The sequence below is a fragment of the Apiotrichum porosum genome, assembly GCF_003942205.1.
Source record: "Apiotrichum porosum strain DSM 27194 chromosome Unknown scaffold_2, whole genome shotgun sequence".
In the NCBI taxonomy this organism is placed as follows: Eukaryota; Fungi; Basidiomycota; class Tremellomycetes; order Trichosporonales; family Trichosporonaceae; genus Apiotrichum; species Apiotrichum porosum.
In genome coordinates, this window is record NW_021167109.1 from 470,296 (window position 1) to 485,047 (window position 14,752).

Here is a 14,752-nt window from a genome sequence, read left to right on the forward strand (position 1 = left end):
ACATGAGAGCCGAACTCAAAAAGGCTGGGAGGAGAAAAGATGGCGAGAGAGTGAGAGTGGGGCCTTTTTGGACACGATGGATGCATAGGGGGGATGTAGAGTGCATGGGGAGCCGAAGAACAGGCAAGAGGGTGTGGCTGCATGTGGCGTGGAGTGAGAGAGAGAGAGAGAGAGCCATGATGTGAAAGATCACACAGAGAGAGACATGGATGCAACAGCCGAAGAGGCCGGGCCACCCCCACACACACCCGCACGCGGCAGACATGCCAGACACCGCCTACCTGGGCACACACGCCACACCCGCACACTCAAATCAACATGGCGGCCTCTTTTGCATCCCCCATGTCGCCTCCTCCCCCATCACTCCCTCTCCATCGGTGCTTGTCAACACCACATTACACATACAATACACACCCAAAAACACCCTCCTCCCTCACCTCACCTCACCTCACACCCCCTCCTCCCCACCAACACCCTCCTCCTCCCCGCACCCCGACCAACCTCGACGCCCCTGTGTCCAACCCCCCCAGCCCGCTCAACGCCACCTGGATTGTGCACGCGGCCCGTGTCGTTCTCCCGCCCGCGCTCACTCTGTCGCCCGCCCTGTCCTAAAGCTGTCCTGCGTCAACGCACCAGTTGCATCAACGACACGACACCTCCCCCTCCCCCCCCCACCAGCGAACACCTAGAAGCCTAGACAGCGCCATCCAACGCACGACCCGCCGAGCCGCAGCAGCTTGGAACCCCGTACGTACCGCCAGCGCTCAAGCCACATGTGCTCGTGCCCCAGCACCTACACCAGCTCTTGTTCAGCTCGGTCGTCACCTCTCATCTCTTGATCATCGTCGCTCACACCACAATGTCCTCTGTCTACACTACCACCACCACCGCACTCGTCGCCATCCCTGTCTAATCGACAAACCCTCCGTCGCGTCCCCCCCACACCCACACTCTCTCGAACCCTCTTTCTCACTCCTCCCTCCTTCGGCGTCACCTTGAATTCCTCACCTCACCCTCGCCGCTCACTGGCTCGTCATCCTCCCCCCTCCCACACCTCTCTCATCGCTTCCTCGTCGACGCAATCCATCGCATTGCCGCCCACCCACCGGCCCCTGACGACCCACTTCGCGTGGTAACCACGCCGTCGCTCGCTACGCGCCGAACGCAACACCGTTCACTTCACACACACAGTCGGTTGCTCTTTCTCTTCTACCCCCCCTCTCCCCCCCCTCCCCTGCGTCTCCCACTTCAACTCGCGCTCTCTCCTCCTTTTCGCCTTCCTGCAGCCCCGCAATGTCGGCGCCAGGTCGCCGGACGGCCAGCGGCCAGTCCGGCCGCCCAGGATCGCGCTCGTCGCGTCGCTTTGTGTCACCTACCCCCGTCGAACTGGGCGGTGGTGCAGGCATCCTCGGCCCCGTGAGCGACGAGGTGCGTTGCAATGTCTGGCCTCGGCAGCCTGACAACATTTCCTTACCGCCCCCGCACGCTCACCCCCCGCCGCCGCCGCCAACCATTTGGCGCATGCTGACGTTCCACAGCAGGCACACCAGGCAGCCCTCTACCGCGTCTCGTCGCCGGCATACTCGCCCAACTCTACACGCAGTAGCCTGTACTACAGCTCGTACAACTCGCCCACCGGGTCCCTGTTTTCCCAGTCGTCCAAGACCGGTGGCCCGCCGCCGCCCAGCAGCTCGCAGCAGCAGCAGCAGCAGCAGTCCAACAGCGGCCTGTCCCCGTCCAAGCCGCCCCCTGTTGCGATCCCACCAGCAAACAGCGGCAGCGGCAGTAGCAGCAGTAACAGCATGGCGCCGCCTGCGCCAAACTACAATTCGTGGAGCAACGCGTCTGGTTCATCGCGTTCCATTGCAACCAACGGCACCAACGGCAGCGGCGTGTCGTCTCTTGGGCCCAGTTCGCGTACGCGCACACCAGTAAAGGACCTGTATGCGTTCGACACGACAAGTGCGCCAGGGAGCCAGGCGTCGATGGGGTCGTCGTCGACGCGTCAAGGCGGCCACAGCCCGCGCAAGCGCTCGGCAGGACGCTGGGACCCCATGCTGATGGGCGCCGAGGACCCCTCGCTGAGCACAACAGGCTCATCGTCTTCGTCGTCCCGAGCGGGACGCGATGGACCACTGCCCGGCATGGCCCAGGGTCCCTTGCACCACGCTCCAGCGCACTCGTCTGGCGGTGGCTCCTCTTCCCATTCTTCCTCGCTTGGAAAGGCCGCTGGGTCGCGTTCTGCAAAGAAAAAGCACGTCCCCGCACCGATCCACACGGGCAGCGCGGACCTCCGTCACGCACCGAGCTTGAGCCAGGACTGGCTCGCCGTTGACCAGTACGGCTCCATTTCAGATCTCTCGCCAACACGTCGTGCTCCTGCTCCACCAGCAAACGCCCTGCCCCCATCGTCGACTGCGCAAAACGCGAGGATGATGCCTGTCAGGTCGCACGACGACGACCACACCATGCAGCGCTCGGCGACCGACCCCATCGCCTCGCAACAGCAGCAGCAGCAGCAGCAGAGGCGGCCCTCGGGCGACAGCCGCTCGATAACACCAACACCAAACGGATACGCCGCCGCCCAGGACGGTCGCAAGACCCCTACCCCGCTTGGCGAGTCGAGCGGGCGAAACCAGTTTGGGCCGGATGTGCACGGACGCAAGGTGTCCAACGGCTACCCCGAGTCCAATGGGCGTAGCAGGACGCCAAACGGCGTCGAGGGTTACGGCGCCCTGCCGTCGGATGTGGATGCTACCGGGGGCTCCAGACAGCCACTCAACGTCAACCGCCCTGCACCCCCGCCGCCCCCGCTTAAGACGCGCCGGTCAATGGACTTGCTACGTCGACCATCGACAGAGCTGCTTGGCTTTGGCAGCAGGAACGGTGGTGGAGACCCCAAGGACGCCAAGGCAGCTGCACAGAAGAGCCTAGGCAGCGGCCCCGCACCTGCCGCCGACGGCCGCAAGCCGCCCGGTCTCTCGCTCAAGAAGAGCTCTGGTGCCCTCCGAAACCTGTTCCGTGGCAAGAACAGGGAGCCGTCAGACTCGATCCCAGACATGCCGACCCAGCAGTCCCAGGTGTCCCAGCCCCGTCCGTCGCTCAGCGACTTGCTACGACCGACGCCGCCACTGCCGCCTGGAGCCGCGTCCCCAGCCACGGGTGTGGGGCCGTCGTTTGCCGGCACATGGAGCTCGGCAACCAAGTCGTCGTCTGTGAGCTCGCGGCGGTTCCAGCGTACCGAGTCGGGCGGGTCTTCGCCAATGGACGACCCGGAACGTAGCCGCCGCTCGCCACCTGTGCCTCCTCCGAGCGAGGCGGGTACGCAGCCCCGCACGCAATCGCGCTCGCGTCCAGCAATCCCCATGCGCGATCTTCCTCCTCTGCCACCTGTTTCTTTAGCGACGCCTCAGCAGCAGCCCCAGCAACCGCCTCAGCAGCCACCTCAGCAGCAGCCCCAGCAGCAGCCCCAGCCTCAGCAGCCACCTCAGCAGCCAGCTCACCAGCAGCAGCAGCCCCAGCAGGCGCCTCAGCAGCAGCCCCAACAACCGCCTCGGCAACCGTCCCCGGCCGTTGTGTCCAACAGGTCGGCCTCGCCAGAGAAACCCACTCCCACCCCGGCACCGGCATACCAAAGCCCAGTGTACGAGACCCCCATCGCACCTGCGCGCGACCTCCCTCAAAAGGCAGTCAGCCCTGCCGTGTCAGAGGGTTCGGCAGGGTCGTCTGCCACTGCCCGTCCGTTTATCGACTCTCCACACGAGTCGCCGCGCGATGAGTGGTCCCAGTCGCCCTCCGAGTCACCTGCTACCGTGTCGCCTGTCAAGTCGTCGGCCCCGCTGCACCTGTTACAGCTGCCCGACCTGGACATTTCGTTCGACTTTGGCTCGTTTGACTCTATCGGTCTCAGCTCGCCTCCCACGCCCAAGAAGCGAAGCCCGACCAAGGTGTCCGGCCAGCAGCAGCAGCAGCAACCCGTGGCAGCGGCATCGCCGACGCGGACTCGTTCGCAGCGCGGTGTCCACCGCACAGACTCTGAACGGGCCAAGCTTGCCGAACGTCGCCGATCCAAGTCGTTTGACGGCCCGGGATCAGGGGTCGACGACCCCTGGCGCCTGACTCTGGACGACACATGGACGTCGCCACACATGGCCAAGCTCTTCTCGCCCAGCTCGTCGTCGGCGCCGCTGCTCTCTGCGTCACAAGAGTCGTTGCCCACCACCAAGGCGGCCACGTATATTGCCAGCACACACACTGTCCCTTCCGAATCGGACGCTTCGTCAACACGCGACCACTCGCGCACGCCGTCGGGATGCAGCTCGGCGCGCGAGACCAGCTCCACGCAGGAAACCAGCTCCACTTCTTCCCCGCACACCCCGGAGGACGCCCACTCGGCCTTCCTCGCCAGCTCCCCCACCACCGAGACCGCCAAGGCTGCAGCGGCGGCGGCAGCTCCTGTACCTGTCCTGTCGCTTGACTCGCCCCCAGCGCTCCAGCCTCCCATCGAGCTCGACACGCCGTTCCTCGGCGGCCCGTTCAACAACGGTCTCTCGCTCAAGGACGCACAGAGCACGTCAACGACACCCAGCCCTGCTACGTCCGAGCCCCACACTCCGACGCCGGCCGCCGCAAAGGCCAAGGCACTCGAGTCTACGGCCAAGACCCTCGAGGCCAAGGCCGAGCTCAAGACGCCAGCAGTAGCAGCGGCGGTTCTTGCGCCGCCCATTGTGATGGCTGCAGGCGCCGTCATTGCTGGCACCGCCAAGGCTGAGCCGGCCAAGGAGCCCGAGGAGCCCAAGGAGCCCGAGCAGATCCCGCCTTCCAAGGCGCCGTTCCACGCTCGCAGCACCGCGCGTGTGCTGGCCAACATGGCCACGCCCATCTCGCCGGACCCCAACGTGACCCTTCTGGACCTCAGCCGCGAGCTGGAGCGCTCGCTCGACAACTTCCGCTACCCGATGCAGGGCGGCGGTCCTGAGCGTTCAATGATCATCCGCAACGAGCTGCTGGTGTACATTGGCGAGCTGGACAAGCGGTGCTACTCGCGCACCGAGGAGCGCGTGTACGAGGACATTCGCGACATTTGCTTCTTCTGGGCCGAGTCGCTGCTGTACGAGCTGCGCGCCGAGCAGGCAGCCAACGAGCGCGGCGCATGCCTCGAGGGCCTGGCGGCCGTCCTTGAAAGCCAGTGTCTGTCCGCCGCAGCGCTCGAGGCGTCGCCCATGCACCAGGACGCGTTCTCGCGCCTCATGATGCGCGTCATGAACTTTGTCATGGACAAGCTGGGCGCCAAGGGTGTCTTCCACAACACGCTGTTGTTCAGCGGCCGTTTCCTTGCATTTGCCTTCTTCCGGGTCCCGCACGTCGGCGACCAGCTCGTCGGCGTCCTCCAGCCTCCCCGCGGCTCGCTCATGCGGTTTACGCGCTCGGTCCTCGTTGGCAGCACGATCCCGGACTCTGCGCAGCCAAAGTATCCGGCGCACCTGCAGGCGCTGTGCTTTGACAATTCGCAGTCGTACACGAGGCGCCTGCTCACGCTCGACCCCGACTTCCAGACGGCCGAGGAGAAGGAGGCGTTCCACTTCCAGCCAGGCAACTGGCTGCGGCGATGGCAGTCAGACGACTCGGAGCTGTTCCCGGCCTTTTACCGCGCGTACCACCGCCAGCTGGCCGTCTACCTCGGCCCCGCTGTCGAGTACTACCAGGCGCAGAACAAGCCCGTTCCCGCGTCGTACCTGTTCCGGGCCCCTGGTTACGCGCACCTCGCGACCATTTTCGCCAAAAAGTGCCACTCGTACATTCTCGGCTCGGTCAATGCCGTCACGACGTCGTCGTCCAACAACAACTTTGACGCGACAGAGTCGGCGGGCTTTAGGGGCAGCCAGAAACCTCCCGTGCTCGAGACGGCCAACCGCCGCCTGGTGGAGACCATGTGGACGTTTGCGTCGGCGCTCGTGGTCATTCCCGGCAGCGACGGCCGCATGATTGAGACGGACGGCGCACAGTTGTGGGGCAGCACCATCGACCTGTGGATCAAGAGCCTCATCACCAAGACGAGCCTGTACGCGCCCAAGGGCGTGTTTTGCCTGTTTGACCTGTTGGACGGCATCATCGACCCCGTCCAGACGGGCGGCGAGCACTCGCCCCTCGACGTGCCGTACATTATCGGGCTTGTCCGCACCATCCTCAACGAGGCCGAACACGCGCTCACGCTCGTCAAGGCTATTGCATTTGTCTTTACCCACTGGGAGATCCTCACCATCAACCCGGACAACCGCCGCGAGCTGTGTCTCGACATTTTGCTGCAGCGCAAGCTGTTTGAGCGGCTGCTCCTGTTCTGGTCGCAGTCGGTGCGGTCGTATGTCCTGCGTCTTGTCGTGTTCCGTCTCGGCCACCTGCACACCACCAAGGACGACGGCATCTCCTACGAGGTTGAGATTGAGTCTGTGCGTCTCCTCCAGACACGTCTCGACGCCATCAAGCGCCGCCACGACGAGCTCGAGCCCCGCCAGCCGTCCGAGTCCGAAATGGACCTCGCACCGCGTACCCCCACGGCACCGGGGATCCCGCGCAGCCGCAGCACAATCACCATGGTCCCCGACTCGCCGCAGCCGGCGACGAGGGCCGAGCGCCTGTTGGGTCTCGGTCTCGGCGGGCCCACCGCCGAAGAGGACAAGGACGCAAAGGCCAAATCGTCCTGGTGGAAACGGACGCTCGGAGGCAAGGCCGCAACGGCCAGCAAGACGGGCAAGAAGAAGGGCTCGCCATCACTGCCCGACGTGTCCCCGCTCGTCCCGGCCGTGACGCTGCTCAGCTCGTCGCCAACTGTGAGCGGCAGCTCACCGCCAGCCCGTTCCAGGCTCGAGCCCGTGCTCGGCAGCCCTGTGCTTCTGGGCCCGCCCAGCCCGTCGTCGCCGTCATCATCGTCGTCGTCGTCGTCGCCGTACATTAACGGTAACGGCAACAGCTCTGGCCCCGGCTCTGGCCCCAGCCCTGGCCTCAGCTCGTCCCCGACGTCGCCCGGCGGCGGCATCAACAGGCGCAAGGCGCCACCACCACGCATCGCGACCAGCGGGCCACCACGCACGCCCGAGGCGCAAGGCGCCAAGGCCGCGTTCCAGTTCGAGTTCGAGCTGCCCACCGCCTCGCCGCGCTCCGACGCCTTTGACCCCATCACGTCCCCCGGCTCGCCCTCGACCGGCCCCGGGACCTCGCGGCGGTCGTCGCAGCCCGCGTCGCCGCGCGGCCCGACGTCGCCACACATGTCGGCGCAGTTCTCCAAGCGCTCCTCGCTCCTGCCGCCGTCGACGGCCACGGCGCTCGACTCGCTCGGCGGCACGGGCCTGCGCGTGCCCTTTATCCCGCGCGACCCGGGATACCCGAAACGCCTGCACGCGTACGCGATCCGCATGCTCGCCGAGCTCGAGGACGCCCAGAAGGAGTATGACGAGTGGTGGGCCGACGGCGGGATCGGGAAGGTGGACGGCGCGCCGCCCCGCCTGGCGGTGGCATGGCCGTTCCACGAGGGCGAGGACTAAGGCGCGCGGCACCCGGGCGACAGCCAGCCCCGGGCCGCCCAAAAGAAGAAAGGAAGAGCGAAGGGAGGAGGGGGGGAATGGACAACAAAACAACCACCGTGTACCAACCAACCAGCATGTGTCTCGTCTGGGCTATTTGATATTTTCTTGCGACTGGTCTTTTTCTCTCTCTCTCTCTCTCTTGCTTTCTTCCCTTTACGAAATTTATACCGACCGTCACGTAGTGCTTGCCTCTGTTCTGGGTGCATGTACCCCTATGATATTGCTTGCCCGCATCGCCTACGAGCTGGCACAGGTGCATTTTTGGTATGGAGTATGCGGGGTATGGAAACAGTGTGTGAGGGAGAGCGGGAGAGACGCAGAGGGGGAGAGAGGGAGAGAGGTGTGGCGTCGGGCGACGTTCTACACCTCCTCAAACTCATCCTCGTCCTCGTCGTCAACGTCCATCTTGTCTTCGTGCGTGTCCGTGACAGGAGCCGGAGCCGGAGCAGCAGGAGCAGCAACGGCGTCAGCGGCCCCGGCTCCCGCCGTTCCAGTCTCCTCCGCGTCGCCAGCCAGGCCCGCCTTAGCCCCATCTCCATCTCCAGCGCCGCCATCCGCGACAGCTGCGCCGCCCGCCGCAGCCGCACCGACCGGCGCACGACTAACCAGCAGCCCAAACTCGCGCGTCACCTCGCGCCGCAGCGCCTCCGTCTCGACTTTTAAGCGGGCGGCCTCGGCGTCGCGGCGCGACGCGGTGGCAATGTCGTCGCCGAGCGCGAGGGCCAGGCGCAGCTCGTGCGCCGTGTCGCGCAGCGTCTGGGCGGCGCGGATGAGCGTCGATGTCTTGAGCTTGAGGTGGAGGGTCGTGAGGGTGTGTGTGTTTGGCGCGGGGTTGGTGCCGATCTGAGGAGCGGGGGTGTCAGTTGCTGTCGCGGATACGAGAAGGGTAGGGCAGCAAGAGGATGAGCAGGAAGGGGAGGGAGGGGAGGGGATGGAGGGAGGTGGGCGTGAGGACCTGGAGCTCGGGGCCAGATGCGATGTAGAGAGCTAGAGGAGGGCCATGGTGGAAGCCAGAGGGGGGACGTTGCCCGCCTAACGCGCACACCATGGTCGGAGCTTGAACGGTCGTTGTTGGCTAGCGACGTCGAGATGATAGCCAACTCGAAGCCGCTCCTTGCCGTATCCTCCATTTGCCAGCCCATCCACTCTCTCTCTCTCTCTCACATCCTCCTCTCCCCTCCTCGCCCTCTCCATCTCCCTGCGCGCCGCACACTCACGTCTGCAAGCTCGACCAACTCCTTCAGCCCGCCCGCGACGGCCTTGACCTCCTTGTCGATCCGCGTGTTCCACGCATCGTACACGCGGTCCAGCTCGGCCTTGGTGCTTGCATCCTCGGTCGTGAGGTCTGGCCGTCCTTGGGTGGGTACGAGCCGCTTGTGGCCGAGCGAGGCTGAGGGGAGGGCTTGTGGGAGGAAGAGGTCGTATTGTTGCTGTTTTGACATGACGGGAGGTGGTATCAGGTATGGAGAGGAGAGGAGGGTTGGGTGGGTTGCGCGGTGGTCGTGCCGGGATGGATCGCGCAAGCGAGCGAGAGAGGGATAAGGTATGTGTGTGTAGGGGTGAGGGCAAGATGTGCTGTGATGAGCTATGCTGTGTTGTGTGGTGGTGTTGATGGACAGGAACAGTGGATGGAACGGAGATGGGCGACATGGAATCCCGGAAGCACAAGTCAAAGTGGAGGACGACCACCAGTTGACATCACCCATCCCTCCAGGTCTCACCCACATATATCCGTCAACCAGTCCGACGTCGAACCCCCACACACTACAAACATTGCAGGAAACGGTGAGTGTCAGTTGTAGACCAGAAACATTCTTCCCAACTGAACGCTGTAGTGCTTTGACCGCCCCGTCCTTCGCCGCACTCGGCCCAACCCCCGGCCTCTTCCTTCTCTCCCCACTGCTCCAACTCCAGCTCCAGCTCCACCATGCTTCTCAAGCGCCTTGCCCCAAGTCTACCTCCTCACCTAGCCACACTTGTCCCTCGTCTAGGTGAGCTTCAATTGCCCTTATGAAGCTGACGACCAGAACACAGCCGCGTGCTCACGACCGAACAAGTGCTTCTTACCCGCCGCGACGTCCTTCTCTCCCTCCTCGCGTCTTCCCCCTCGACCTCGGGCACATCCACCACCGACCCAGAAGCGCTCGATGAGCTCGTTGCCTATTGCCTCGCGCGAATTCCCGTCCCCGTCGAGAGCGGCAATGCGATCGCTACCAAAGAGCGAGCGAGGGAAGCCGACCGCGAAAGGGCCCGTGCAGCACGAGCGCGGATGGGACTGGACGGCACGTTCGGAATCCCAGAACTCGACGCCCTCGGCGACCATGGTGTCATTGGGGTGTGTGGAAGCAAGGGAGTCGGAAAGTCGGTGAGTGGGTCCGAGGAAGGAAGATGCGCTTGTATCGCTGATCGCACCTGGTTCTTCCCCCTTTTTCGGACAACCCATTTGTCTCCCACTGGCAGCTTCTCGCTCTCCACGCTACGCTCAGGCTTCTCGCGAGCGACTCCACAGCCACAGCCCGGTGGATCGACACGGAAGGCGCGTTCAATGCGTCGCGAGCACAGGCAGTGGCTGCGGCTCTGGGTCTCAATGTGAGTCATGCGAGCTGACCAGGCCCGATACTTCAGCTCTGCAGTATCGACTCTAGTACCTGACGTGCAGGAATCCATTCTCGACCGTCTGGCTGTATCCAATGTGTTTCGACTCGAGCCCGAGCTCTTTGATGTGCTCGGCGAGCTGCGCGGGAGCGACAGCTTGAGAGTTCTCGTCATTGACAATGTGGCTCCTCTCTTCCGCGACGCGTTGATGGGCACTACCGCTCAAGGTGAGTTGTCGTAGCTTAGCGTTGTCTCGCAAGAGCTACTGTACTTACATCTCAGGCCACGCCGCCATGGTGACTGCCATGGACGAGGTCGCGGACCTGACCTACGACCAAGGCCTTCTGACCATTGTAGGTTCCCTCTCACCAGTGCGTTGCTAAACCTGCCAGGTGACCAACATGCCTGCCTCTTGTGTCCCGACCAACCCCCTGTCCGCCTTCTCCACCACCACTGTCAAGCCAGGACTCGGTGCATCGTTTGCCTTTTCCACAGACGTGGAGCTTCTCCTCCAGGACACTGGACGCGTCTTTGGCCTCGTGGACGAGGGTGAGCGGGATCGCGCCCACTCCGGCCCGGGACTCCGAGTGGTTGCAGAGGTGCTCAAGAGCAGAGTTTCGGTGGGTGACTCATTGTTGGATAGAGGTCCTGACCCAGACAGCCCTCCGGCACCTGGACCGTGTTCGAGACGGTGAGCGACTTTCTTACGTATGGACAGAAGCTTACAGGCAGGACGGCACAGGCCTCTTCAATGTGCTGCCACCACCGCTGGAAGATGCCAGGACGACAGAACGATCGCGAGGCGTGCCGACGGGCCGACCTTCCCTCGGCCCGCTGCACGAGACGCTTGCACCCTCCATTTTGCCTCTGCGTGAAGGTCGCCGGTGAAGGCAGCGCACGCAACAGTGCACGGCCTGGGGGGTGACTTGCGCTTGAACGCCACTTGGGGTCTCCAGGTCGCCAGGTCCGGATGACGCCGTTGTTCGGCACTGGCACGTTTGCCACTTGCGGGCTCGGACAGTTCCAGGCTCCCGGCGCGATATCAAACGCACATGATCAGTCTCGTGCTGCATACCAACAACCTGGCGCTGACGCGGCGGACACTTGTACAGCGCGGTAGAGCATTCAAGTGTTGTGATGAGAAGAAACGAGGCGTCTGGTTAGCTAGAGAAGACCATGTACATGCATCTGTGTGGAGGGCCTCCAAAGTTGGGTGGCGACGGCGATGAGGAACCGCCTGGCGGCAGACGCGGCGTCGGGTGGTTTCACACTGCAGATAACGCTGAGACCCCCCAAAGCGGCCGTGCCGCATCGAGAAGCTGACGTCCGGTCTCGTACTCTTTACCCTCTTCGTCACTCTTTGCGAGATCTTCTATCTATCGCTCTCTACTCTTCCACATTCGTATCGCATCTCTCAGTTCCAAGTGTACAACGAGGAGCAACTGTACGTTACCGACCTTGTGCGCGTGGACTGCGGCTTTGGTGGATCCCGTGACTTGCACGCTGACGCCTGCTTTGTGTCCGATCGTCGCCGCTCGCCGTCCTCCCCCACTCGTCACGCCCCGTCTGTTCCTTCCACTCACCTCGTTGCCTCGCGGTACACACGTCGTCGACATTCTATCCTTTGCTCATTCTCACTCGTCTCAACATACTCGTCGCCCATTGCGATACACCTATCGCCTACCTACCCTTACCCTATACCACCCACTGCCCTGGGACGGTTGCTGTCGCCACCCATTTGCCACCCACCGCTGCCCTCCGGCCCACCTCGCCAGACAAGCACAATCCACAAGCTACTCGTGGCCGTCTCGCCCCCCACGCCTACCACGCACAGCTCACCTGACGTGTACGCCCTACACGTTGACTGCATTGTAGACCATACAGGCCCGTGCGACCGCATATCAGCAATCAAGCACCCCATACCAACCACCCCGCATTCTGCATCCCGCCAGGTGAGTGTACCTTGCAAGCCCCCTAGCGGTCCAGTCACTCGTTCTCATTCTCGCGCGGGTCTGTCATTTCTTTCCTCCATTCCATCTCTCTTCAACTCTCTTCTTGACGTGCATGGCCACCGCGGCCACTCTTCAAACCCCTTCTCTCACATCCGCTTCCCACATCGTCGCCCCGTCCCGTAGACTCCCCGTACACACCTACATTTCCTCCCCCATGTCCGAGTACTGCCGCTCGTGGGCAGACTCGCTCGGTTACCCCGATGCCTCTGCGAGTGCCGCCTATGCTGGCGCTGGCTCGGGCTACTCTCGCTCCTCGGAAGACGTCGACGAACAAGCTACCATCGACCGCATGCTTGCCTGGGACTCTTGGAACACGACTGCTCATGCACGCTGGCCTCAAGCTAACCCACGAAGCATGACCGCGCACCGGGCGCCCAGCGCGCCCTCACCGCCCGAGTCTCCCATTCTGCGGCCACCTTCCCCACTGCCCTCGGACGATGACGTGGGAGACGCAGACGCAGACGACGACGGTCTGAGTCTGGCCAGCTCGGATCTCGAGGCCAGCTGGCTCGACGTTCGCCACAGCGACGGCGGGACGTCGGTGTCTGGCTCTGCAAGTGCCCTGGACTCGACGGCCATTTCCGACATTGACCCTTCGTCTGAGAGCGAGCGCGACTGGCAGTCGGACATTGAGAATGACGTCTCTGCAACCAACGAGGACGAGGACGACAAGGACGACCTCGACCTCAGCCTCGACCTCACCCTCAAAGAGTCGCCCGAATTTGACGACTTCCAACGCTCGTTCATCTTCCCGGACCCCAACTCGGCCTCGGCTTCGTTCACCACCGTCAAGGACGACACGCCTGTCCCTTCTCTCTCGAACACGGCCGACGACAAGAGCTCGTTCTGGAACTCGCCGGCCGAGCGCCGTCTCCCCGACGACAAGAAGGAGAAGCAAGCCTCCGTCACACCTGCCACAAGTACCTCGACCCCGGCCTCCTTTCCAGTTGGTCCTACCGAGCCTAGGCGAAAGCAATGGTAAGCTGCTGCTTCACACACACCTGTAGCTGACTGTCCAGGACGGCCCTAGTCTCGGTCCTCGTCTTTGTGGTCCTCTTCCTCAAGCTGGGTCCCTCCAGCATCGACATCACTAGCCTTCTCTCGTCCACATTTAGCCCCGCTGGACCTCTGGACTCTGTCGCCGATGTCGTTCCCGCCATGCCTACTCCCATGCCCGCCACCTCTCCGTCACGCTGGCTCGGCCCCGACCTCCAAGTCGTGCGCGACGCCCTCTCGGCGCTCACCACCACTGAGGCTGAGAAACCCACCCAGAAGCCGCGCGTGCCACAGTCGCCGGCGCAGGCTGCCAAGAAGAAGGACGTCACAGCGAACCCCCTTGTGTTTACCGAGTCAAGCTGGTTCAACAGCAACAAGCCCGCCGCCGACGTCGCGACCACCTCGTCCAGCGCGCTCACCACCACCAAACAGCGCCTTCCCCCGCCATTCCACGAGCCCCCCGAGGCTTCGCTCTCCGACCAGTTCCAGTCGTCTGTCCAGCTCGTCTCCACCTATGTCTCATGGGCCCTCGAGAACCTCGCTGCCTTGTCGGTCGCCGCAATTGACATCTTCCGTACCGAGATCGAGATTGAGATCAGGTACTGGCGCAACCTCGCCGATGACCTGTACAAGTCACCTCAGGTCCGCGATGCCGTCAAGGTTGCCGTCGATGGCGCCTCGGCAGGTAAAGCGTACTCGGAGCAAGCCATCCAGCAGGCCTTCACTCGTGCTCGCCGTTGGCAGCGCAACGCATGCGCCAACGGACGCTGTTCGCCTGACCGTTTACGCAAGGGCGCTTCTGTGGCTGTTTCCCAAGCCCAGCTGTCTTTCAAGGACGCCTCGGCTGCCGTCGCTCAAGTGCAGAAGCAGATGCAGAAGAGCGGCTACGAAACGCTCAAGAAGGCGCGTCGTGGTCTCGACAATGTCATCCATGCCGCCGGCCAAGCTGTGGACTCGGCCGCTACCGAAGCCCACGTCCGCGTCTATGGCGCACAGAAGGACGGCAAAGCCAAGGCCACCTCCAAGGACCGCAAGGTCGAGCGTTCCGAGCGCAAGCAATCCAGGCGCCTCGGAAAGCACAAGTCGCACAAGTGCAAGAAGAGCAAGAGCAAGAGCAGCAGCAAGAGCGCGCACGATGAGCGGGAGCCACGCCGCGCAAAGCGCAAATGCGGCGGCTTCTCGGGTCTGATGCGCGGCTGCGATGCAGCTGGCCCAGGCGGTGCGCAGGTACGTTCACATCTGGGCGCTACGGGACTCACGCGACAGCGCGGCTAGTCGATGTGCTCTGAATGGCAGGGAACGGCGACCCCCCGGCATTGTCATGGGGATCGCGGTGCTCTACCCTTTCAGAGGCCGGCTAGGCGCACCCACCCCATTGTTTGTTAGTTTGAGAGAGACCATGTAGTTGTGCAGTAGGTTATGCAGATTTGTAGCAGATGTGCAGAGAGTGACCTCGTTGAAGATGAGGGACGGTGTAGGGGACAGGCTGTCGTGTGCGTCTGCTTGTCGACGGAGTTGGCGGCATTCGCCACATGGCTGTGGGTTAGACATTAAATTAGGCTCCCATTT

General features: G+C 63.4%; 5 protein-coding genes across 5 annotated transcripts; 4 read left to right on the plus strand and 1 right to left on the minus strand.

Annotated features, from left to right (window-relative positions):
* Positions 1-318: 318 nt before the first annotated feature.
* On the plus strand, positions 319-612 carry EHS24_004145 (uncharacterized protein; the record flags this gene model as incomplete). Its single annotated transcript, XM_028619771.1, has 1 exon — positions 319-612. One exon carries the CDS (start codon positions 319-321, stop codon positions 610-612), a length of 294 nt encoding a protein of 97 aa, XP_028478743.1.
* Positions 613-1,293: 681 nt separating this feature from the next.
* Positions 1,294-7,538, plus strand: EHS24_004146 (uncharacterized protein; the record flags this gene model as incomplete). Its single annotated transcript, XM_028619772.1, has 3 exons — positions 1,294-1,428; positions 1,539-6,827; positions 7,122-7,538. The coding sequence occupies 3 exons, from the start codon at positions 1,294-1,296 to the stop codon at positions 7,536-7,538; spliced, it is 5,841 nt and encodes a 1,946-aa protein (XP_028478744.1).
* A 402-nt stretch (positions 7,539-7,940) lies between these two features.
* On the minus strand, positions 7,941-9,022 carry EHS24_004147 (uncharacterized protein; the record flags this gene model as incomplete). The annotated part of the gene is made up of 2 exons (XM_028619773.1): positions 7,941-8,423; positions 8,798-9,022. The coding sequence occupies 2 exons, from the start codon at positions 9,020-9,022 to the stop codon at positions 7,941-7,943; spliced, it is 708 nt and encodes a 235-aa protein (XP_028478745.1).
* Positions 9,023-9,507: 485 nt separating this feature from the next.
* Positions 9,508-11,050, plus strand: EHS24_004148 (uncharacterized protein; the record flags this gene model as incomplete). The annotated part of the gene is made up of 7 exons (XM_028619774.1): positions 9,508-9,571; positions 9,638-9,945; positions 10,041-10,169; positions 10,240-10,402; positions 10,458-10,528; positions 10,568-10,866; positions 10,918-11,050. The coding sequence occupies 7 exons, from the start codon at positions 9,508-9,510 to the stop codon at positions 11,048-11,050; spliced, it is 1,167 nt and encodes a 388-aa protein (XP_028478746.1).
* A 1,291-nt stretch (positions 11,051-12,341) lies between these two features.
* EHS24_004149 (uncharacterized protein) lies at positions 12,342-14,458 on the plus strand (the record flags this gene model as incomplete). The annotated part of the gene is made up of 3 exons (XM_028619775.1): positions 12,342-13,165; positions 13,207-14,410; positions 14,450-14,458. 3 exons carry the CDS (start codon positions 12,342-12,344, stop codon positions 14,456-14,458), a joined length of 2,037 nt encoding a protein of 678 aa, XP_028478747.1.
* Positions 14,459-14,752: the final 294 nt, after the last annotated feature.